The sequence below is a fragment of the Mustela nigripes genome, chromosome 3 (assembly GCF_022355385.1).
Source record: "Mustela nigripes isolate SB6536 chromosome 3, MUSNIG.SB6536, whole genome shotgun sequence".
Taxonomy (NCBI): domain Eukaryota; kingdom Metazoa; phylum Chordata; class Mammalia; order Carnivora; family Mustelidae; genus Mustela; species Mustela nigripes.
In genome coordinates, this window is record NC_081559.1 from 143862394 (window position 1) to 143888966 (window position 26573).

Here is a 26573-nt window from a genome sequence, read left to right on the forward strand (position 1 = left end):
CCCCCAGATGCATCAGTGACTCTTGGGAAGCTGCTGGCAATCCAAGTCCTCAGGTCCCACCTCAGGCTTACAGAAATCAGAAACCAGAGGAGAGGCCCAGCCAACAAGGGGCTTTAACAAGCTCTCCTGGTAGTTCTGAAGTTTGCTACAAGTTTAGCCAAGCATGTATGATTAAAAGTCCCCTGCCTCCCTAGAGAGGCAAGCGTGGTAATAACATATGCCACTTGCACGGGTTTCCTAATGAAAGTGGACTATACAATTAAATCACAGCTGGCTCCAAATGTCACGGTGGGATGAGGGAAGTGGAACTGGAAGGATGGAAGAGAAGAGGAGCAATTAAAGCTAATGTAGGCAGATGTGGTGGGACACGTATTAGAGATGCAAAAAAGCAGCTTCGTTAGATGAGTCGTGTTCATGTTTTCAATTAAGCAGATTAAAGATATGAAACAATATTATGGGTTTTCAAAATATAAGAGTTTTTTTTTTTAATCACAAATCTTGAATGTATCTCTCATACCCTCTTAACATCACACGTAGAGTGAATGAAAACTGACAGATATGGACACTCAGCTTACGTAGAGCAGAACCCCAGGTCTCTGTTTCAGAACAGTTCAAGTTCAACATCTAAGTAAAGAATAAATACTAAGTAAGATCAAGTACATTTTATAAAAATATACTTTACCTCATAGCAGGCATGCTAATTGAATGTTGAATGGAGCGGATACTAAGAGGCAGCATTAAAAAGAGATAGACATGAAATTAGTACTGTGATTAGACATGATAAAAACCTTCTTTCTAGAAGCTTATTCTTTTGGCACCATGAAGACTTAATCTACTTTTTGAGGTGGAGGGGATCAAAGTCATTCCCAAAATAATTTATTTTTATTTATGAGCCAATTTGTTTAAAATTTTTCAAAAAATTTTTTTAGTTTATTTATTAAAATAATCTCTATACCCAACATGGGCTTGAACTCATGACCCCAAGATCAAGAGTCATATGCTCCACGGACTGAGCCAGTCAGGTGCTCCTTCATGAGCCAATTTAAATCACATAAGTTGATAGAACAAATAATTCAACCTTACATTTTATAGCACTTTGGAAACTCCAGTGCTTTCACTGTGGGTCATCTAGCACCAAGGCTCAGAAGTTAAATGATTTACCCAGGGTCATAGTAGAATCAAGAATGGAACCTGGGTCTTCCTGATTCCTAATTCAATGTTCACCGCCTCCCCTCAAAAAAACAAACAAACAAACAAAAAAACAAAGCACACAAAGAGGCGCGCACGCACACACACACACACACACACACACAAATGAGGCTGGAGAAGGGTTCCAGCAGCTGCCTTTCTCCCACAGATTTGTGATCAGACCAAAATAAATCACCTATTTGACAACTTCAAGTCAGATCAGAGATCACTCCTTAGTAGTAGTATTAATTTTCTAGTAAGAGACACTTGTATTTCATTCCCATTAACTAAATGTTCTTAATGGTCATTCAAATACCATCTGGTCCTTTGTTTTACCAGGACCAGCTTCCTTCTCTAGGGCAATGTGCTTCACTGACCACCCAGGTTCAAGGTTATCTACTCTCAGCCATCTCCCATAGAGACCGCCTCACAAAATGAAAGTACTTTACTATTATGGCTCACAAAGTCACTGTAAACTGATGATATGATTGCTGTCCTTGAAATATTCTGATCACTGGCACAGCACTTTTGGCAGGAAATCTTTCCTGTGGTTAAGCTGGACAGTCCAAGGTATTCTCAATTATATTTGAATATTGCATGTGTGATTTAGTTTTCTCAAAAAAATCTGTTTTACAAATGATAATGCGTTTCAAAAGAAGCTCCCGCAATCTAGTTTTGCACTAATATGTAGTGACATGGAAGTATGATCTTGACATAAATCAAAATATGCTTGCAGTTCACAATCAAAATAACTGGTAAAATATTTGGACATTCATACTTAATGTCGTACATGACAGAAGCAAAGAGCCATACAGCTCACCATTCTCTCTATACTATAAGAGTGGTAGATAACTTGGATATAAGACTATTCTCTAAGAGGAATTTGCTAATTCTTTTCCTCCTTGATCCACTGCAGTGGGCTGGATCCATATTTGAAGGACAAAGAGGAATAAAAATCATCCCTCTTAGTTTACAATTCTAATTGTTTTAATTACAGTAGTTTGCGATAGACTTCTAAAGAGTCTGTCTGCATAATCACATTTCTTCAGCCACTTTCCATCATCCTAAGTGATGATAACTGGATCAGTGGAGCCCAACCACAACTAACCTCCTGCTTATCCGTGGAGCATATGACTCTTGATCTTTGTTTGTGCTGAACAAAAGGGGGGGGCAAGAAAAGACCAATTAAGGTTCTTTTCTTATCCTGGGATTTTGTAATTAGGACACTAAGCCATTGGTCAGTTAGTGGCTAAGTACGTGAGCTAATAAAGTAATGCAGGCTTAGGTGTCGAGGAAGACCTTTTATGGGACCAGGAAGGGCAAAGCTGCACGACAGCAAAGGAAGCGAGTTCCCAAAAAAGTACTGAACAGAAGCACAGAGGGAGGTAGAGGAAAGGAAGGAGAGAGGACCATGTGGGGATGGTTAGGGGGAGGGGGGGAGCGGGTGGGAGAGGAACAGTGGTTTCCTTGGTTTCTGGAAGCGACCTTGATTTCTACCAGCTTTCCAATCAGCACGCCTAGTCTGGGTGGGTCCAGGACTTGCTTCCTTTCCTCTTCTTGGATTCTCTTTCTGTGAAGAACATTCCCCTTCTTAGGTCAGCTAATTTACACAATATTTTGCTCCTCATAACCAAGACTCTTCGCTAGAACATTCATTTTGGCAGAAATTACCAAATTCTGGCAAAAGGAGGAGACTTACAGCTGAATGTGTGATAAACTGCTTGTTCGTGGGACTCACAGACTGAATTCACACTATTGACAAAATGAGGAAATAGGTGGCAAAACTGCCAATTTCAGAAGTCCACAGCTAATCCTAGCCACTGTTCCTAAGCACCATGTAAAAGCTCATTCCTTCCAATGGTCATTTGGGGAGCTCTGTGCCCCCTTGAACATACAAGCCAGTTAAGAGGGAATGGGGTCAAAGGCAAAGTGAAAGAAATAATCATAAAATGCATTCTAAGTGCATCAAGTTAATCGTAGTAAATTCAACATCTGGAGCACAAGTTACTTCAGGATTATACTACATGTAAGAAATCAGCCCTGGGGCCCTAAAAGTTGAAGGGAATTGTAAGTCACCTGGAATTATCAGGAGATGGAGAATGGAAACAAGAAGGCAGTGGAGAGCTACGCATGAGTCTAATCAAGGGGTCTCCCCCGATTAAGAAAGTAGATAGATGGTAGTGGAACATCAATGCAAGGAGACGTCAGGAAGAAAAAGGGAAACTGACAAATAAGGCTAACAGGAGAAAACAATAATATTGGAAATACAGATAACTTTTTAAATGTTTGATTTTTACACTTATTACAAGAAAGGACTACCAATATCCTTCCAAGAAAACCAAGTCAGAAGCTGACAATCTGGGGCACTTACGTTATGAAGCACCTCACCGGCCCCAATGATTTCTGCAGTGTGACTTGAAGAATGTTAAAAATAATCACTCTGAGAAATCTAAGAAACAATGTAGCATCTCTTGTAAGGCCTTCAGGGTCCTACTTGCTAGTGTTGAACTTCCATTAGCCGTTAGCCGCAAAGACAAAGGGAAGAATACACATACTTAATATTTATGCGGGAATACATAAGGAAAAGCAAGGAAGTGATAATGATAAAGTGTTTATTTTGTGATAAATCACAGAGCTGAATTTGGTTGTGAGCACCTTTCTTTAGGTTTTGTATTTCACAGTAAGGTTAAAAATACACTCACTGAACAAAGAATGAGATCAAAGTAACACAGATTCATACAAAGTGTGGGTCTCCCTACATCTGAGGTAGCCATGTTGATAGGGAGTACAAAGAGTACCCAGCGATTTCAAATCTACTCAGTTATTTGAACTTCTCTGTAATCCACATATAGATGAAATTCCATTTTGTTGGTGGCTAGTTTGTAATTCCCAGAGCAGCTGTTCTTGCTCTCCTAGATTCCCTATGGAAAGCTACACAAAGCTCAACTTGCTTCAACTTACCTAACATCTCCAATCTCACTGAAGTTTAACTATGGAAAACTTCAGAAGCAAAAAGCCATGTTGCTGGGAGGCCAGAGCGGTCTCTAATAGATACATTGTGAGGATTAGTTAACAACCATACAGCAAATATTGTTAACATTTTTCCATCTTGAATGGCAACCCTTAAATGTGTAGTATCAAGAGTAGTAATGTAAATCTGGGCTCCTCAAAACACTGACCAAAAAAGAAACCATATGGCAACCAGGTTCTCCCTAAATGCTTCTCAATCTTGTATTTACTCTTACTTTAGAAAAGTTATTCTTTCAAAAGACTGAATTTTTTTTTTTTTTTACATTTTCCTTGTTTCTTACCCAGCTACTTGATCTCTTCACCCCTAATCACTATGAAGAAGGCGGCATAAAAGGAGGAATGAGGAGGAAGGAAGGAGTAGGTAGGACACAGAGAAAGGAGGGGTAGGGTGAACAGTTAATGCTTACTATGTGCCAGGCGCGCTATCTGTGTATTATTCCGTTCTGCCCTCTTGGTAATTCCTTGACTGAAAGTGATAAACCAAGGTAACCACCGGGCAGTGCCTAGAGGGACATATTCTTCAACCATCATGGCTTTGGGGAAGCAAAACAATGCAGAGAAGAAGAATGCTGGCTCCAGAAGTAGGGTGCTGCTGGGGTTCAAGTCTCAGCCTTCAACCACTTAGCTGTGTGACCTTGGGGAAGCCACTTAATCTCTCGATGGCTTTGTTTCTTCTGCACAATCAAATAAATAAATAAATAAATAACAGCACCTCCTTCAGCGGGACTATACAGAGCCTTGCCTGGAGCATAATTAATTCACCATTATTATTACTACTACTACTGAGGACTTTCATGGAAACACACGTTAACATTTATTTCACATTAGATTATATTTAAAACTTTCACACTGTACCATTATTTCAGTGGGAACTCGAACCACACAGTCCAGACCAGGGGCTGGCACATGGCTAGCATTCAAACAAATACTTCTGAATGAAAGAATGAATGAATGAACGACTGTGGTAACTGAAATTAGGAAATATGGGCGTGAAAGGGAGAAAAGTTCAATAAAGCTTCCCAAATTCTAATCAAGAAGCACTCTCTGAGAGAGAAGATGACATTTCTTTTCCCATTAAGTGGTGGAAATTTTCAGCAAAACAGAATTTTCTGGAGTTACTTTAATGAGCCCCCCCCACAAAAAAAATGTAGAGGTTTTTATGAAGAAAGACACACATAAAAAGGAGAAACTTCCTTTGGAAATAAGGGCAAAGTTAATGAGCACTTCCTCCTTCATATATCAAAGGTACTGATAAAGAGACTACTGAATTACTATACTATACTCGAATACTAAAAACTGAGGTTTAATACTGGCACCAAGGAAAATGAGAAGGCGCTTTCAAAATACCTCTCAAAAAATTAAAATCATGAGTCAAAGCTCAGCATGTATGTGTAGAAAATAAGTAAACAGGAAAGGGGTGGATATGAATGTACCACCCGGGGGTGGGGGGAGCTGGCTGTCCCTACAGGGCCTCCCATTACCCTGCCCCATGTCTGGCCGTCCCACACCTAATTTTCAGGGCATTCAAAACAGATCTCTCCATCTCTCTTATTTCCTCTGCTTCGTCCTCCTCACACACCCACTTCCGGTGTAAGACAAATTTCTAAATCCCAAGTGCCAATTTATTAACTGACAATGTGGCATAAAAACCGTTGCCGAATCTAATTCACGTCAGCAAATCATCCACAATCCAGTCAGAGAGAGAAATCATCGCCTCAGGCTTGCTGGGTAAGCAGGGACTCAAAACAAAGGGTAGTTGACAGGACTAACCAGCTATTTCCAGCACTTGGCAGAAAGTGCTGTATCAGTCTCCACAGGAGAAAAGGCCCTGTTGGGACTGAAACCGTCAACACCCACTTCCACGTTCCCTCTCCTGGACAGTTTCTGGGGCCAGTACGGTTCCCTGGACTCACTGATCTAAAAAATGTAGTCTTTCTTTCTAGAGGTTTTCTATTATGTATTTCTAGTACATATGTCTTCATATGTTTTTATGATATCCAAACACATTAAATCAGATTACAATCAGGGCTTCTTGGCCTAGAAATGATTTACGTGACTTTAGCCAACTTTTAACCTGTGAAAATTATAAAATTTAGCTTTTAGAAGATAATTTCATATCTCTAAATTTCCAAGTTTTAATCAAAACCCTTACTTTAACCTCCACATATCAATACATGCTATATTATTAACCGAGGAAAGTCAGAAGAAAGGCAGGCAGGGGCCAGGGCTGGCTCCTAAAAGGATTATTCTACAACACCCTGGAAGGAGCCCTCCACCCTTTCCCACCGAGAACAACTCCCTGATAGGCAAATGAGCATATGGACAAAAACCTGATTGGATGACAGGTGCATATAAACCAGATTAATACAACCCAACAGGGCACCTGGATGGCTCAGTGGGTTAAGCCGCTGCCTTCGGCTCAGGTCATGATCTCAGGGTCCTGGGATCAGAGTCCCACATCAGGCTCTCTGCTCAGCAGGGAGCCTGCTTCCCTCTCTCTCTCTCTCTCTCTCTGCTTGCCTCTCTCTCCGTCTACTTGTGATCTCTGTCAAATAAATAAATAAAATCTTTAAAAAAATAATAATAATAATACAACCCAACATCTCATAAAAACCCCTAGACTTAGAAACTCCCAACGATCACCCTCTCGGGTCTCCTCCCTCCTGGGGAATTTTGTATCATCCTCAGTAAAACTGACTCTCACTCAACAAACTTGGCTTTGCTGCCCACCACTCTTCATCTGGTTTACCTCTTTATTCTTCCAAGCGCCATGACCAAGAACCATGGGCTCTGAAGGAAAAAAAAAAAAAAATCCCCCACTCCATCCACTCAAAGATTCTAAGGTCTTTCCATATAAAAACCGTATCTGATTTGTGGTTATGTTCTTTGGACCTGTCCCACAAAATGCAATCTCATGTTAGCAGAATGGATTATGTGACTGAATATCACTCAACCCAAACAACCTGAGATAAAATGGTCTTAACAGATTGCCTAGAGCACTTGGGACATTTTTAATTGAATACCAAAGATACAGAATCACCTCCTACTGCTGATTTTTTTTTTAAAGCACTATTTTCACGCTAAATAACTCAGCATTTAGAGTTTATTTACCCCTATGATTTTCTCTGAATTCCAGGGCCAAGTGTCATTAGGACAGAAAGACCTCAGCTCTAAGTACATATTTCCTTACTTAAGAAGACAGAATACTTGAGAAGATAACTCGCATTCACGGGAACAGAGATGAAGACTACCATGTTGCCTTTCCTGCTTACTCTCTAAAAGTCCTCCCTCCAACTTTGTTTTCTCTATTAACTGGATAAAACAGTCTGTATGGGAGACAGAGAGGATTATTCAACATCACAAAGATTTCTTCTAAAAGGCATGGTCTGGGATGACATCTTTTTAAAGTGTTTTTTTTTTTTTAAGCCTAGTAGATGATTTTTGCTTTTGCAACCATGAAATCTCTTTATGTGTATATTTTAAGAACGAAATTAAAAAACAGTAAAAACTATAAGATAATAAAACCAGTATGGAAAAGTACAGAGTAGTGGGAGACTTTACCTTCTGTATATTTTACCATACTAAAAAAAATATCCCGAGTAACCTGTATAAGATGGGAGGCTAACATCATGAGGCGTACATACGTAGTCTATTACAGATACATAATGGGACCCACGTGAAGAATTTCAACATCCTTACAAAAGCACCAAAGAAATGAAAGCATCAAAAACAAAGTCAGACATTAAAAGGGAGGAATTCTGTATGCCATGGTTAAGCTGCTTCTTTTTACCCCCCCCCAAAAAAATAAATAAATAAGAAATGTCAAAATCATTTCCATATCCCTGAACCACGGTGTCAAATTATTCTTTTAATTTATCCGTTACCCATGGGACACAAGAAACCCTCCCTTAAAAATAGGTATGCACTAGAGAAAGATACTCCAAACGCAAGAAAAAGTACATCGTGGACAAACAACCATCCAACGTGGCGTGATAATCTATGTGAGCACACTTGTCTTAAGACACCAGCTGCGCTGCAGGGATGGTTCGAGCTCTCCTTACCTAAAGGAATGTGAAAAGGCTTGCAATCTGCAAGAAGCCACAGTAAGCATTAAAAAAGAAAGGAAGTTCTGGTAAATCTACAATAATGAAATAACCTACTTTTTAAGAGTTGTGTTAAGGTTTTAACTGGACTCTGCAGTAAAATACAAACAAGCTGGCGTGAAAAGGAATGAGAGCACCTGTGAGATGTGTATCAATTGTCCAGAGAATCCCAGTAAGCTATGTTTATTACACAATGCTTAGAATGTCAATAGTCCAGATACAAATAAGCAAGTCATTTGGTTTTCTGGTATAGAGCATAAGTACATTGACTGCCAAACTTTTATTCAACCAACCAAATTCTGGTTGTAAAAGCTACATTCCCCACAAATGAAAAACACAAAGTCATGCAATCTGGGGGTTTGGTTGGTAAAACAAAAAAATCTTCATGCCAACAGAAGCACAGCAAATGTAAACCATGTTTGTCACTTTCAGCGCTATTCTAATCGACATGGGGCAGGGGGCGGCGGCACGATGGGGGACACACAAAAGCACTGTGAAGTGGTTTTATCGAAATTGCCACAAAAATTCTGCAGACTCATCTAAAATATAAATGCAAAATGAAAAGCAAAGCTCCATATCGAGATTTGGGCCTAAGCGTGGATGGAGAGAGAGCTTACAAGTCAGTACACATCAGTACACAGACGAGCACGCTGTCACCACACCACGGTGTTTAACAGTGTCCCACACAGAACTGAAGGCAGGTCTCAGTCGAAGCGTGCAGGCAGTGCTCCTGGACGTGTCCCCAGCGGGACAACAGGCTTGGCCCACAACCACACACTTGCAACTAAGAGAGACATACTTACCCTGCATGGTCAGGAAGGACTAAAAGGACAAAAGTACACAACCAGAATTTTCCAACAACCTTAAATGTACTCGTAAGATGACTGTTTTGAATGCTATGCCTCAAAGTCGGAAGGCTCCACCTAAAATAATTTAGGCCCAACTGCAGGTCCGGTTTGAAGGAGTGGCCTCCCTCACTCGCAAAGAGAATCCAGCATTAGCCACAGCCAAAGTCGGGAGGTAAACACAACCACAACATACTTCAATTTGCCTCAGATACTTAATGAGCAAAGAGAAATGAGGACATACTTTACATCTTCCAGCTTTTTGGTGATGACGGATCCAACAGATGAGAAAGCAGCTGATGCCTTCTGTCCAGCCTGAGATAAGGTTTCAGATGTCTTTTTGTATCTATGTTAAATTTTAAAAGAACAAAGAAAAGTTAAGCTACCATTTTCTAATAGCAATTATTTAAAGCACAATCACCACCTCTCAGAGAGCTCTCGAAAATTAAAACAAATTTTGTCTTCAGAACATCCAAACTCCTTCCCAACCGCCGGGGGTGTCACCCCCTCACCCGACTCCTACCCCTCACTGGTGGGCTGTCTTCACCAGCGCCCTGGGACGGCCACACAGAAGGAGGCCTAGGAAGGCAGGGCCAAGGAAATCAGGGTACAGGGCAAAAACAGGAGAAGAGATGAAAATGAGCCAAAGGCTTTTTCCACTGAAGCCAAAGAAAACAAAAATGAAATCAAATTCCTCCCATGCCTTTTTTAACTTTATGTCCTAAAAAGGGATTAGAAGCAAGGTAAGGCCCAAGTGTACTTTATTATTCAAATAAATTGTATGGGCTATCAAGAATTTTTTTTTTCCTTTTAATTTTGCAGGTCTGCAGAGCTACCGAATAAGGACTTGGGGACTCTGGGCAGAGTACATAAAAGGTGCGACACTGAACATGACCTGACTGTGGTATTTGCTAGAACCTAAAGCTATCACTGACCACCTCCCTCTTCCCATCTATTCAGGGATTAGTGAAGGGAAAAGAAAAACAAATGAATATGAGAGCCACAAAGAGGTTAAGATCCTCACGTTACAGAGAGCATTTTTACTTATCCCATCAAGATGAAATACTAAAAACAAAAGTTTATGGTGATACACAGTCAAAAGACTAGTTCCCTGGACTTCTGTAGGAGAAAGTGGCTCAAAGGGGGCGGGCACCTAGAGCTTTCCTGTCAGGATGCTGTCAGCCTCACTGCGTTGGTCACCAGCTCAGCGCCGGGAACGAAGACACAGACAGTAAAGAACGCACTTCAGAATCTGTCCCTAGAAGCTTGCTCCTCTGTGTGCAGGGACACAAAACGGCATAATGGTCACACCATATCAAAATCTGTGTGATCAAAAAGACAAAAAGATTGAGGGGTGGGCCTCTGCCACCAGCACCCACCGGAGGTGATGAACCAAGAGTCTTGCGCTGTATAGAGAGAAGGGTGAAGAAAGACTGGCTCTGTACTTGGTCAACCCAGAGTTCAAATCCTGCCCTGACATTTTTGAGTTTTGTGACCTCAGACCTTCCCTGATCCTGTTTCCTTCTCTCTGACTACCTCACCTCTCATCCTACGCAGTCATTCTGAGGACAACTTGATGCATTTCCAGCAAGTCAACATACAACACTGCTGGAACTTAAATGTTATTACTTCAGCTCACAGACGAGGCTGGTTTTCTTTCTATCCCCTAGAACAGTGTGGAAGACCAGAGTTAGAGAAGAGTCAGATGCACCTGAGGACTGGGCGGGAGAGCCCTGTGTAGTCCAAAGAAGAGCTACAGAAGCATCTTCATCTCCTTTCAGTTCTCCTGCCCAGACAAAAGGAGCAAAAGCATCCTTTACATTCTCTAGAAAAATTTATGATCAAGGGAACGTACGCAGATGTTGCCGTCACATCCTGCCAGCCTTTGGCAATGTTCTGTTTTAGTTCCTGCAGTGAGTTGATCCCAAGTTTCCGTTTGATCTCTGCTAGATGCTTCTCTTTTGCTGCTAACACTTGAGACAGAGTCTGGATTTCTTCTTCTACCTATGAGGAAGGGGAGATGGGGCAAAAATACAGCAAGAGTCATTCAAAAAGTGAAGATTATTAGTGCAAAACTGTACTCAAAATTCTGGAGTCATTTAAAAACATTTGATTCATTTGTCTCTTTAAAAACAACATGCAGCATATTGTTAAGTTAACTGGTTACATGCTGATCTCTCCTGTAGAGCTTCTCTTTTCTGTTTTGTTTTTATAATCATTCTTTTTTTTTTTTTAATAGAGAGCGAGCACACAAATGGAGTGGGGGGGGGGGGCAGAAGGAGAGAGAGACTCTCAAGCAGGCTCAATATCCAGTGTGAAGCATGATGACAGATTCTATCTGACAACCCTGAGATCACAACCTGAGCCAAAATCAAGAGTCAGATGCTTAACAAACCGAGGGTACCCCCAGGTACCCCTCTTTCCTCTTCTTTGTATTTTTATCTTGAGTTGTCCTTAGGCTTCTCCTCTCTCTCTATACTTCCTTACTCTGCTATCTCCTGGAAGCTTAGGGCTCAAACCTCCACACAGACAATAATCAAATTATTCTGCCATCCACTCTCTGACCCCTGGTCTGTATTTCCAGCTGGACACTTCCACTTGAATGCCCACAAAATTTGTATTTGTGTACCAAATCAAACCACTCTCCACTCAAATATCCATAGCCAAGTCAAACTGAAATCCAACCTTCCTGTACATTTTGTATGAGTTTATACTGGAAATGACTATCCCAGGGCCTGCCAAAGCCACAGCTGTAAGTAAATCAAACCAGAGAGCCCCCCAGAAGTCCCGTGTGGACCCCCTTGATGCTGACTGACCAGGCTTAATTAGCTGCACAGTTAGAGGGAGGCCCCTGACCCAAGGACAGCCAACCCAATGAGCGGCCACCACCCAGTGATGGGCCTGCTATAAAAGATGCTCCATGATCACAGGCTCTCTCATTCAGGAATCCAGTTTGAGAAACTGAGGTAACACTGAAGTAGAAGCTGGAAAGACTTGGATAAAGAAACCCTGAAGTACAGGCAGGGCAGAGTGAGATGAGGAGATACAATAGCTTAAATAGATGAGGAGGACAAAACTCTACGCAGAAGCTAGGGAAAACAGAAAAAGACTTATGAAGCAGAAGAAAAGTCAGAGTCAGAAAAACAGAGGGCAAGAGGCAGACCCACAAGGAGAAGAGACCTCACTCGGAAGAGACCTTCTGTCCCGGGAAGTTGAAAGGGTGGGATAGTCATTAATATTCAAGACCCTTCAAAAGATGTTTCTCATGGCTTGTTGCAAAGCCGTATTCTCAGCCTCAACCTCACACTTCTATGATTCCAAAGACAGCATGGCCTTTGAAATCAACATACGATGGGGGCAACTGGGTGGCTCAGTTAAGTGTCCAACTCTTGGTTTCAGCCCAGGTCATGCATGATCTCAGGGTCCTTATAGTGAGCCCCTCATTGGACAAGAGTTTCCTTGTCCCTCTCCCTCTGCTCTTCCTCTTCCCGAATAAATAATTTAAAAAATAAAATGAACTTTTTAAAAATATAGCATTGTTAAATAAACTGTTTTCACTGATTAAATCTTTATAGAACACAAAATAAAAATACTACTCAAGAAAAGGAGAGAAGAATGAATCAAAAGCGAAGTGGCGAGCAAAACAAAACATAGTTCTTTTTTTTTAGGATTTTATTTTTATTTATTTGAGAGCGAGTGTGTGCACAAGCTGGGGGAAGAGGCAGAGGGATAGGGAGAAGCAGGTTCCCAGCTAAGCAGGGGATGTGGGGCCTGATGCAGGGCCTGATTTGGGGCTCATCCCAGGACCAGGATCATGACCTAAGCCAAAGGCAGAAGCTAAACCAACTGAGCCACCCAAGCTCCCCAAAGGGAGTTCTTAAGAGGGCAATAATTAGAATGCAGGTCCAGAATGAAGATGACCTCTGTGCTTGTCAGACAGGACCTCTCATTCTGTACCAGTTTTGGAAGTCACACTTAAGTGGACTCTGAAAGAAAAAGGCAACAATGAATGCATGAGGTTCAAAATCAAGTAAGTTCAATGACTTGCCCTAAGTCATCAAACTAACAATGTAGGAACCAGAATTTCAACCCAGGTTTTTGGGCTCCACTTCTCAGTTTACTGGCTAATTCTCACTGCACACTATTAGCTTTCCACTACCTCTTTCTCTAGCCCAACTCCAACGTATCAGATACTCCAAAGAACAGACTTAAAAGATAAATACCCCTTAACACTCCTCTGAAGTTTCCCTTTCCCTAATGACAGCTGGAGAGAAAGACCACTGTCAATCTTACTGAACAAAACATGGCCCACAGGACGCCTGGGTAGCTCAGTAGGTTGGACAACTACCTTCAGCTCAGGTCATGATCCCGGAGTCCCGGGATTAAGTTCCGCATCGGGCTCCCAGCTCCATGGGGAGTCTGCTTATCCCTCTGACCTACTCCTCACTCATGTTCTCTCTCACTCTCTCTCAAATAAATAAATAAAATCTTTAAAAAAAAAAAAAAAAAAAAACATGGCCCAGTGCATTCCCCACTTTTGTTGGTTAGACTGTGCTGCCAACATACCTAGCTCAGTACATCACAGCTACCATTCCTTAAGTCAATGTATATATACTATATATATATATATATATATATATATATATATATATAATACACATTTTAAAAATGGAAAAATATATATATATATAAAAGAATGATCTTTAAGGCACAAAGAATATATCTGATAAGGATCTAGTATCCATAACATATGGATAAAATACTTAGGAATAAATGTAAGGAAATACAAGACTTATACACTGAAAACAACAAAACACAGCTAAAAGGAAAATTAAAGACATCTTAAATAAATGGAAAGATATTCCATGTTCAGTGACTAGAAGACTCCATATTGCTTAGAGGCCAAAACGCCCCTAGATCAAGCTACAGATTTAATAAAAGCCCTATCTAAACCCCAAGGGCACATTTCATGGGTAGAAAAGTAGATTCCAAAATTCATAAGAAATTGCAAAGGACCCTAAATAACAATTTAGAGAAAGAAGAAAAAGGTAAAGAACTCCTACTCCCCAATTTCAAAACTCACCACAAAGCTATAATAATCAAAATGGTGTGGTACTCTCAAAAGGATAAACACGGAGATGAATGTAATAGAACCAAAGTCCAGAAATAAACCCTTACATCAATGGCAACTGATTTTTCACAAGGATGCCATGAGCATTCATTCAGGCACACTGGAGAAACTAAATATTCACATACAAAAGAAAGAAGCTAGATGTCTTCCATAAACCACAAACAAAAATTAACTTGAAACAGATCAAAGGCATTTTAAATACAGGAGCTAAAAATCTTAGAAGAAAACATAAGGGTAAATCTTCATGCTCTGAGCTTTGAAAATGGGATTCTTGGATATAACACCAAAAGCACCACCAACTCAAGAAAAATTAGATTTCATCAAAATTTAAAATTTACGTGCATTAAGACACTATGAAGAAAGTGAAAAAACAATATATAGAATAGGAGAGAATATTTGCTAATCATCTATCTGATAAAAGTGTCTAATATCCGGAATAGGAAAAGAGCTCTTATATCTCAACAACAAAAACAACTAAAAAACTGGGCAAAGGATTTGAACAGACATTTCTCCAAAGCAGATCCACAAATGGCTAATAAGCACATGAATGTTCAATATCACTGGTCAGTAGGGAAATACAAATCAAAACTATAATGACATACCACCACTTAACACTCACTAGGATGGCCATAATCAGAAAGACAGAGAATAATAAATGTTGGCAAATATGTAGAGAAATTGCTGATTGGGATGAAAAATGGCATCCTTGCTGTGGGAAATAGTTTGACAGTTCCCCAAAAAAGTTAAACATGGAGTTACCATTTGATGCAACAATTCCAGTTCTAGGTATATACCCAACGGTCTATAGGTAAAATAGGTATTTGAACGAGTACTTTTATATAAATGTTCTTAGCTGAGTATCTGCAATAGGAAAAATGTGGAAACTACCCAAACCTCCATCGACACACAGATAAACAAATGTGGTACACACATCTAATGGACTATCATTCAAAATAAAGCACCACGGGCACCTGGGGGGCTCAGTCAGTTAAGCATCCAGCTTTTGATTTCGGCTCAAGTCATGATCTTAGAGTCATGGGATCAAGTCCGGTGTAGGCTCCACACACAGCCCAGAGTCCGCTTGTCATTCTCCCTCCCCGTCTGCCCCTTCCCCTAGATCACATTTACACACGTGCTGGGTGTGTGTCTCTTTCTCTCTCTCTCTCAAATAAATAAATAAATAAAATCTTTTTAAAAAAATAGTTAAGTACCAATTCACAATACATGCTATAAGAATGAACCTCAAAAACATTACACCACATACAAAAGGTAACGTGTATGGTTGCACTTAAATAAAATATCCAGAAGAAGTAAATCCATAGAAAACAAGGCATAAAGCAGGTTATTGCTGCCAGCGGGTGAGGGCGGGGGTGAATGAGGATCCCAGCTTAATGAGTTACAGGTCTCCCCTGGGTGTGATGGAAACGTTTTTGAAACTACACAGAGGTGACAGCAGCAAAAGACTGTGAAAGCGTTAACTGCTGTGGTTGATTTCAAACGGTTAATTTTACGAATAACAGAGAAAGAGAAAGGGAGGGAGGGAAAGAAGGTTGGAAGAGCCCACGTATATCCACAGCACAGCGAAGGGAAGAACACAGGCACTGATGCAGCTGAAAAGCCAAGAGTGTTAGACCCAGTGGGGCCCCCCAGGTCACGTTCACTAGTGCTCCTCCTTCCCGACTACTTCTCAGACCCACTTCACCCAGTAGATATCTGTATTCACAGGAAAGCATCACATTCTTTTATTTCCTCTCCCCAATGCCAGAGCTCTAGGACAGGTCACTGTATGTTGCTTTCTCTCCCCTGGAACAGAGGAGGAGATGTTACCATGTGCCTGAGAAGCACAAATGAGGTTGTGAGTGCGAAGCACAAAGTCCCAAAAGGAATGCGTCTTGACCTTTGCAAGTTCTCTTCTCAGCTCTTCTTGCTCTTCCTCTGACAGGGTCTCCGTGGCCCCGATCGTGGCAGCAACATCCTCCCCTTCCTCAGGGACTGGATCTGTTCTCAGCAGACCTGGTTGGAATTTAAAAAAAAAAAAAAAAAATGTCTGTAAGGTATGTGAAGTAAAATGCTCCTTTAGGCTCCTCCACTGCCCCCGCGAGAATAAAACAATTAGACTGGACCCACACATCAACTTTCTGTACCTTCAAATGGCCTGGCTTTTCCTGTAAGGACAAAAGTCTGAGCTACCACTAAAAAACTACCCAATTATCTATTCTGCCAAGTATGAATTTGGAAAATACAGCAATGGCGTAGCTTCTGTTCTTTTGCTCAGTCACAATATAGTTACCGCAAAGTGGAAGAGTCAGAGCAGGCCGTGAATGGGATCTTGCCAGGACTTTTAATGCTAACCTAGTAAATCAGCAGGACTAGTAATTCACACTAACAAGGAAAGGGGTTTGTAAATGTCTCTAGCTTCCTCTGCTAACCAAATCTAGCACTTAATCTAGTCAAGAACTGAACAAACTCAACACCTACAGAAATTTAAAAATTTTAAAAATAAAGTTTATTACAGTTCTTTCCATTGTTAGTGGAGGTAGGAAACACCTTCCTGTGGCGCCTGGGTGGGCTCAGTGGTTTAAAGCCTCTGCCTTCGACTCAGGTCATGATCTCAGAGTCCTGGGATCAAGTTCCGCATCGGGCTCTCTGCTCAGCAGGGAGCCTACTTCCCACTCTCTCTCTGCCTGCCTCTGCCTACTTGTGATCTGTCAAATAAATAAATAAAATCTTTAAAAAATATATACATATATCTTTATTTTTATGTATTATAAGTATATATCTGTAACAGACATATATATTATACATGTCTTTTTATATGTATCTTTATTTTTATATATTATAGGTATATATCTGTAACACAGACATTATGATATATATTATACATATGTCTTTTTATCTACATATATATCTATATAAAAACCCAGATAACCTTTAAAAGTCCCAATGTACACAGAAATGATCAACAGCAACATACAAGTTTTCCACATTATTTAAGACCAACAAGGTACAGCCATTCCCCTGGCACAGAGCCAACCACTAGGAGTCCTTCAGGAAGAACTTAAGAACTTCTCTGAGTGGCCAAGGAGGCATTTGATCCTCAACAACTCTCCCCTCTCATCTCCCCAGTCACCCATGCAACGGGTCCATGAGCAGCCCCCCAAATGTTGAGTGCAAAATATAAGGGGGTACCCCCCCATTTTTTTTAATACTTTTTTAATATTTTGAAAAAAATCAAAGTTAATTCAAATAATCTATAATGAACAAAATATCAAAATTTTAAATGGGCTCAGTATCATGGACTTTTCCTTCCACCTCAGGCTCCAAAATGGCTTTGCACGGTACCATTCTTGATCTTGTCTCTGTTTAAAAGTTCAGTATTTTGCTCACTGTGCTTTTGTTCTAATTTTTCTGAAAACTGCATTAATCTATTATTGGTCTCGATCGCAGAGCATCTTGGTGCCCTCTTAAATTTTACAGCTGAGGCAGGTGGCTGCTGGCCTCCCTTGCCTTATCCTAGTCACAGCTCTGTGTGTGCATTTCCATGTCTCAGAGGTCTGGGTTTTCAGTCTCCTCTGGCAACAGATTTCTGGCACAGGGGACCAGAGAAACGTCTCCTCCTTTTCCTGCTCTTTGCCTCTTTCTGTCAGTGGGCATTAGAGCAATCGCAGATTCCCAACACCCCCAGGTTATTTCTGAGACAGGCTAGCTCAGTCACAGAGCGATGTGCTCTCCCGCCCAGATCAAGATGCCAGGCAGCAGATGACGGACTTTACAGGCACAGGAAAGGAAAGAGGGAAAATAACCTCGCTGTTCAACAAGCGGCCAGCACCACGGCAAACCTCAAAGTATACGCATCAATGACACAGCCTGTATGTCCATCGGGTACAGGGTACAAAGACACCTGTTGCAGGGTCTGTCACATATTAACTGCTAATGGCACCTAATAATTGTAACAGCTATCATCACTAGCGTAACGGTACCAAAAGAGAGCCTATCTGGAAGGTGTTTACAGAACACTTTAAGGAATAAAAGTAATACAAATAAGAGAATTAAAAAACAACACGAACTAGAGGTGGAAACAGAATATGATTAAGCTTTCTAATGCACAGACCAGGTGTGACAGGTACAATCTGTAGATGGAAAAAAAGCTCAATGAGTAATTGCTTCTGCAGGCCCCCTCTAAAATATCTTCAGACTGCCCAAGAGAATTCTGTGATAGAAATCGGATCATGTCACTGTCTGGCTTCCAATCCTTTCGTGGTTGGTTCCCTGTCGTTTTCCAGACAAAATTCCCCATTGTTTAGCACCCAGGCCTTATTGGACCTACCCCCTGCTCCACTGGATCCCTCATACTCCAACTGCAGCCAAATCAAACTGTGGATAAGGTATGTATCGTCAGAAATCACTGAGAAGGGCCCGTGTGTGCTTGCAAACATATCCCCTGTGCCAGATTACGTGACGAGACAGTATGAGACTGAAGATGGGAGTATACGGTAGCAATCGTATATGACAATGCAGTAAGAACCACACAGAGTTAATTATAAACATTCTTTATTTTATTTTTAAGGTTTTGTTCAGACTTCTCCAGTCTCCAACCAGAACAGGACTCAAAAAAAAAAAAAAAAACAAAAAAAAAATCCCCAAAAAACTCTGGTGCTAAACAATACCTTAAAAAACAAAGGCTCTTTCATGTTTTTTTTAATAAATACTAGTTTGTAAATCTGCTTAAGGGGGAAAACGTAATATCTAATTACTAATAACACTTTATGCACAGCTGCCCAATTCCAATCTCGGGGGATTCTGATACTATCCAAGTATTTAGTTAGGCTGCCAGGGAAAACAAACGTCTCAGAAAAGGGGGACATGTAGTTGTCCACAGCTGGCTTCAGGACATCAAGATAACCTTGAGATTTTATATTCCCAATCACTAGTAATTACAGGTTCTGGTTTTTTCCATATCAGCCTGTAGGTGGCAGCAAATTATCAAAATTCAATTTTAAGGTGTGGTTTGTTGTAGGGTAACCAAACAGGGTGGGGAGGGATGAAAAAATTAAGGAACACAAAACAAGAACAAAAAAGGCAGATATCGAAATCAGTGGCAAAACAACAAAAACATAACATCACGACTTAAGAGAATTATGAATAACCACAGCCAGCACCACCAGAGTACATTCTATGTATAATATACAAATCTGAACTAAGTGGTCCAAACACATTACATCACTTACATACACCACTTCTGTGATGCAGAGTTCTGCCAGTTCCAAGGGAGGAAACTGAAGCTTACAGAGCAACTCGCCCACAGTAACACACCTGAATGCATGGTGGGGTTACAATTTTGAACTGAGCTTGATTTGGAAGTATATACTTAAAATCATTGATTTCCAAAGGACAGATGAAGACAAGAGTAGGGGCTGAAGCTCACACCTGTAAGAGACCTAGAAGCAATAATACTTAAGATTCTGTACAAAGGGGGCACCTGGGTGGTTCAGTGGGTTAAGCCTCTGCCTTTGGCTCAGGTCATGAACCAGGGTCCTGGGATAGAGCCCCACATCAGGCCGTCTGCTCAGCAGGGAGTCTGCTTCCCCCTCTCTCTGCCTGCTGCTCTGCCCACTTCTGATCTCTGTCAAATAAATAAGATCTCTAAAAATAAAGAAAAAAAATAGACTCTATACAAAGGAAAAGAACCTGGCAGAGGAGGTCAAAAGCAATCTCTCTTCCAAATGTACAGTCTCTCCAAACTTAGAGCCTTAGTTTTTCTAGGTATTATCCAATTTCCCCCTATGTTCAGCAAGAGTGCAATATTTATTGTAGAGGCAGAGTCTGGCTTTAGGAGAAAAAAAAATACTGACTTCTCATTCACAACACAAGTTGGGAAACAGGAACATTTTAACATGTAATTACTTAAAACCCTAAGAACTCCCCCAAAAATTCTTATTCAATCATTAATTTTAATAGTTCTCAGAATCTGATGGAAAACTGTTTTTCAAAGATGGCAAAGAGGGACAACATATGATCAATATTTACTGAGATCTAATCCACCAACCAGGGAGATTCACATTATCTCATTTTGAAAAAAAAACATTTTACAACCAACGCCTGATGAAAGCAGTATGATTTATCCCCACCAGAAAAGTGTGACCCTCTGCCTCTGCGGTTAGTAATCTGCCCAGAATCACAGGTGAGATTAAAAATGCAGGTTTTCCGACTCCAAACTCTTGCTCCTTCACTTTCTTTTTTTTTTTTTTTTTTTTTTTAAATTTTTTTTTTTTTTTTTTGAGAAATGGAGTTCACAAGTAGGCAGAGAGGCAGGCAGAGAGAGAGGAGGAAGCAGGCTCCCTGCTGAGCAGAGAACCCGATGCGGGACTCGATCCCAGGACCCTGAGATCATGACCTGAGCCGAAGGCAGCGGCTTAACCCACTGAGCCACCCAGGCGCCCGCTCCTTCACTTTCTTTTAGAGAAATTCCAGGGAGCAGGGAGGACAAAGGACAAGCTGGAAGCAGAGGGCTGGGGCCTCCTCTCCAGGGCCTTCCAACATCCCCCGAGGGTGTAAGAGCACGTGTGGACCCCAGCTGGAGGTCACGGATACCATTACAGAGCCCAAGTGATCGGAGATTGGGGATAATTTGTTCCTTCTGGTTGTTACTATTTTAGCCACCTCCTTAATTCCTGTAGATGTGCAGAGTCTGCCTGTCTCCCCCTGAAGAGTTCTGCAGTGGAGAGCGAGCCTAGAGCCCACCAAGTGCCAGGAATGGCTAGGAGCCCAGGTGAGAGGCCCACCGCCAGTGGAGTGACAGGGAAGATGAACACAGACCGCGGGATCACGCCCCATCAATCCTAAAACAGTTTTTTCCCTTACATTTACAACTGGGAACTCAAGAACAGCCAATCAATTAAGCAGTCCTTGTGGCATAGCTGTCACCCGGGAAACGTGCTCCAAAATTTGCAAAACGGGTGTCGGCGACTGAGAACATCACAGACCTCTCGTTCAAGAAAGCCTGCATCACAACATTTTGTGTGCGGAAAATAAAGCGAGACACGGATTATTCCCAGCAGAAAAGCAATTCCAGTAAGCTAGGCAATGCATGGGAAGGTGTTGCAGGAAAACGGTAATTTGGTTTACTCTAAAAAAAAAAAATACATGGACGGGAGTGTCATGGTCAACACATGTGTCTGAATAAATCGAAAAGTGTTAATAAGCATACAAAATTTTAAGTAGAATTAAATCAGTGTCTCTTGGGCTTTTAACTTGTAGCAATTTTTCCCCTTAATGAACAAATACTCTAATGGTACATCCTAAAATCCACAGTGCCTTGGAAGAGATGAAATACAATATCCCACGCTTCTGAGAACTTGTTGGTAATTGGAGGAAAACAAAGTGCTTCGGTCGGAAATGTGTGTGATGAGCAAGCGTGGTGGGGAAGAACAAGGAAGAATGGAAAAAGAGTTCAGTCTTGACCACGTCCCTAGGTCAGACTATAAAGTCCTGATGTCCCATCGTCCTCTTTTCATCTTGCTACTACTCACCGTGCCAAGAACAAAGCATTTGATAATGCTTTATTTGGACTGATGTACCAATTAAAGATTTATTCAAACCAAGTTTTTCTTCCCTGTCCCATGCATACCCACCTACGTGACATATCCTCCCAAAAATTTCAACTGGAGAAAGAAGCAAAAAAGCCTTTTTTAAATACAAATTTTGAACCGACAATGACAATGACAATGACAGCATGATTAGGATTTGGTGAGCACCCCTCCGCCCCGGGCTATGGCTGCAGCCCGTCCCACCTCACACTGGAGCACCCACCCAACTGCCCTTCCATTCACCTTTGACCCTTGACCCAATTAAGATCAACTACTTTTCAAGACTTTCTATAACTGGTATGCCCCCGGGGTGGCTCAGCTGGTTAAGCAGCTGCCTTCAGCTCAGGTCGTGATCCCAGTGTCCTGGGATGGAGTCCCACATCGGGCTCCTTGCTCCGCAGGGAGCCTGCTTCTCCCTCTGCCTCTGCCTGCCACTTTGCCTGTGCACTCTCTCTCTCTCTGACAAATAAATAAAATCTTAAAAAAAAAAAAAAAAGACTTTCTATAACTATCATTCAAAAACTTTTTAGCCATTTTCATAAAGTTTCAGATCTGAAAAAATTTTGCATCATTTTATTTAAATACTTTATTCAAGAAGATGAGGAAATTGGGGCTGGAGATTTTTTTTTTCAAGAGTAGCTAAAGCCATGAACTTTGAAATTAGATGGCTCTGTAGGTTGACTTGTGTCCCCCAAAAAGACACATTTCATTTCCTAACCCCCAGGACCTTCGAATGTGTTTTTTATTTGGAAACAGGCTTTTTTGCAAATACAGTCAAGATGAAATCACAGTAAATTAGGCTGGGCCCTAACCCAATGCGTCCTTATAAGAAGAAGGAAATGTAGACACAGAAACTTAGAGAGAACAACATGGACACACAGGCAAGCAGAAGCCCAGGAACCACTCCCCATGATCATGGAGACAGACCGGAGGGATACAGCAGAAGGCACAGAAGGCGGGGATTGCCAGCAACCGCCAGAAGCTAGATGAGGCAAGGAAGGATTTCCCTACAGAAGGAGCACAGCCCCAGAACACCTTCATTTTAGACTTCGAGCCTCCAGAACAGAGACAGAACACATGTCTGTTGTTTGAAGTGACTCAATTTGGAGTACTTTGTTATGGCAGCCTTAGGAAACTGAGCCCTGTCCCTGTTCCCCCAAAACCCATTACATATTTAAAAACGACACACACACATTACCACCTGACTCTCTGGGTTTCTGTGGAGCAGCGTAAAGGACTGTGAACATCAAGAGTGGGCAGGTATTAGGTTTTCAGTAAGGATGTGCAATTGCCCCACTTTTCCATATGCTACAAGTCTTCCTAGTTACCTGTCGACATCCTCTTCCCATGAAGCATGGCTCGTAGGCTCCTTCATCTGCCATCTCCCCTGTCACCTGGCATCATCGGTGTCTCCCCTGCATCTTCAACATGACAGCTGTCAATCATGATGTCATGTGACATCTAAAAGGCATCAGCACCAAACCCTGGTCTGGAATCTCCTCTCCTATAACACGACCCAGGATTTTTCTTACTGCTGAGATATGGCCTCATCTCATTCCCCCAGACATCTACTTCAAGCCCCTCCAAACTCACCACTCCTGCCTTGATTCTGGCTCTGGCGATTTCTTGCTCAGATTCTTGCCCTAAAGCTCCCTCATGGTCGGTCCCTCCAATCCACTCACCACCCTGCTACCAGAGTAAACTTCTAAGGCAGGACTCTGACCATAGCACTCTTTACCTTAAATCATTCTAGAGCTTCCCACTTCCCAGTAAGGCTCTTGCTCTTGACAGTCTGGAGCCCACCCTACCTACTCAATCCCCCCCAACTGCTCTTACCTGCCCAACACTCACCACATCTTCCAAGCTGCAGTTCCTACAAAAACATGCCTTTTTTTCTTTTTTAAAGTAATGCATTAATTCAAAAGGTAAAATAAAGTGCCTCCCATACATTTTTTTGCCCATTTAATTTTTTGTGTGGTTAAATATACAACATAAAAGTTGCCATCCTAACCCAATTTTAAGCATACAATTCAGTGGCGTGAACAACATTCATGATGTTGTACAACAACCTCCAATGGCCATGCTCTTTTTTTTTTTTTAATGTCTCTGCACATATTATTTTCTCTTCTGGAAACCCACTCCTTATTTCCATTCCCATTTATTTCAATAAATCAGTTTTAAGTGTCTCCTGATCTTGGAGCCTTTCCCTGGATCCCATCCATGCCCAGGCCCTGCTCTGAGTATAACAGTCTGTAATGTCGACTGTACTTAGAACACAGCCTGATGGCCTGGGCAACCTTTGACCTTAGCACTATGTTCCGATCCTGCATCTTCAGGCCAGCTCAGTAACGGGTACACAGACACTCGTTAGCCCTCTCGGAACAAATCAATTACAGGAAGGTACACAGTTGAGCTGGAGTAAGAATGCTGTCTCTCTTCACTGTCTACCTTATATCTTGAACTTTCTTTTTTTTTAAGATTTTATTTATTTATCAGAGAGAGGAGGGGGAGAGAGCAAGCACAGGCAGACAGAATGGCAGGCAGAGGCAGAGGGAGAAGCAGGCTCCCTGCCAAGCAAGGAACCCGAGGTGGGACTCGATCCCAGGACGCTGGGATCATGACCTGAGCCGAAGGCAGCTGCTTAACCAACTGAGCCACCCAGGCGTCCCTATATCTTGAACTTTTTGTTTTATATCTCATTCTCACTTCACTGCTTTCACCTACACAGGTTTTTCTATTGAAAACAGACATAAAAAATTTTTTTAATTTTTTTAAAATAAGGGGTGCCTGGGTGACTCAATCGTTAGGTGTCTGCCTTCGGATCAGGTCATGATCCCAGCATCCTGGGATGGAGCCCCATATCAGGCTCCCTCTCCAGCTCAACCATGCTTGTGTTCCCTCGCTATCTCTGTTACAAAGAAAAATCTTTTAAAAATTTTTAATAAAATTTAAAAAAATAAAACACATGAAATGACATTTTTCTAAAGAAATACAACTTCTGTCTCATACATAATCTATACTAAGATTGTTACATTTGGAGGTCATATACATTAATGTTACAAAGTATGTTCACAGCCAAAAGCACCAGGCCTTTATGGGGTGGGGGGGTGCCACACAAGTGATACTCCAGAGGGAAGAATATGATGTCCGCTGCTCCCAAGATATGCACTTAGGAGGGAAGACGTTGCAGAGGAGGAGTCTAAGATATTTGCTATTTAGTTAACATTGGGCCTACCCAAGAGAGAATCTGATAGAGTATAATCGAGCCCTAGCAGTTCCTCTAGGAAATACAACCGTATACACCTCTCTTACACAGTCTTTAAAGAGGCAACAAGGGCTTTAGGACGAGGGTCGGAATAAAAAACTTCAGTCTCTAAGGATTGTTTTCCTTAGGCACAAGAGGACATGCGTGCCTTTTTAAAACCTGGAGACACAAAGAGATACAACATAGAGTTCAAAATGTCTTCAGTGGTCTATCCAACAAGATCAAAAGATGAAGTTATTTCTCCTCTTGTAAGTCTGTGCTTGGGGTCCCTATTCTCTGGAGCTTGTGTTTCCGAATGCAACGAAGTTCCAGCAGGGGCAGAGGAATATCTGGAGATCTCCACAGCAAAGTAAGATCCTAAACAAGCGAGACCCCTTTCAAGAAACTCCAAAACCAAAGGGCTTCTCAACCACAGCACGAGGGGCATGCTGGGCAGGGTAACTCTTTGTGGAGGGGGCTCTCCTGTGCTTCATCCCATGTGGCATGGGGGCATGTCCCCTCCCTTCCCAAAGCCAACTGCTGTTGTGACAACCTGAATCACCTCAGAATCCACCTCAGAATCGGCTCCAGTGGCGGCCGCCGGAATGCCTGCAGGGGGTGAAACTGCCCTAGGTTGGAAACCGGGGAATCAATGCCAGGGAGGTATGGGACACCGGCTATTTGACACGGATTATCTTCAAATGAAGGAGATGCAGTAGCACAGGCCATAAACACTTTATATTTCTTAAGGATATAATTTTCCCACATTCACCCGTGGCAGTAACAGTACAACAGTAGGAGAGAAAAAGGAGATGAGTAATTGCCGTCCATCAAGGCAGCAGGAACAAAAAGCTGAGGAAACTTGACCCACTCCGTTTGGGGAAAGAACCAGAACCTGGGAGATTAATTGGGCAGCGTCAGGGCCACTAGAGAGAAATGGAAGTGCGCTGAGGCGGGGGGTGGGGGGGTCCAAAAGGGAAAAGAGAACTGGGACCCAGAGGGGTCCAGAGAGCTTAGGAAACTCACCTCTCAGAGATCAGGGCCCTGAACAGAAGAGAAGTCAACTTCCCACCCAAAAAGGTCACCCTCTCCCAACTTCACCAAAAGAATGGAAGAGGGAAGAAAGATCAGAAAGGTAGAACACATTAGTATTTCCAAAGGCTTTACTCACCTCCTCCAGAAACTCCTGAACTGACCCTTAAATCTCTTTCATCATAGAAAGGAGGGGGGGGCGCCCTTCAGTTGATAACTTCAGAACCACCTATCCTCCCAACCCCAATCAAGTGTAAAATGAGTAACTAGGACACTCCACAGAGAGAACAAAGGTCAGCCATGGAGAAATTTGGGGATCCCCAGGGAGGAAATCACTACCATTCTTATATTTCCTTTGCAGGAATAAGGAAATTCTTCATAATTTCAATTCTGCTCTGATTTTTATTTTGTAAA

At 41.8% G+C, this 26573-nt stretch overlaps 1 protein-coding gene across 4 annotated transcripts in view; it reads right to left on the bottom strand.

Moving 5' to 3' along the window:
- Positions 1–26573, bottom strand: part of TPD52 (tumor protein D52) — a 102525-nt gene that overhangs the window by 7586 nt on the left and 68366 nt on the right. For 2 of the 4 annotated variants that reach the window (XM_059394764.1, XM_059394762.1), the window contains exons 2-6: positions 16195–16310; positions 11022–11170; positions 9411–9512; positions 8280–8306; positions 683–724 (exon numbers count right to left, since the gene is read on the bottom strand). In XM_059394764.1, coding sequence (XP_059250747.1) covers positions 683–724; positions 8280–8306; positions 9411–9512; positions 11022–11170; positions 16195–16310 — 436 coding nt within the window. The remainder of the gene's footprint in view (positions 1–682; positions 725–8279; positions 8307–9410; positions 9513–11021; positions 11171–16194; positions 16311–26573) is intronic. The other 2 variants (XM_059394763.1, XM_059394765.1) reach the window with 2 other exon arrangements.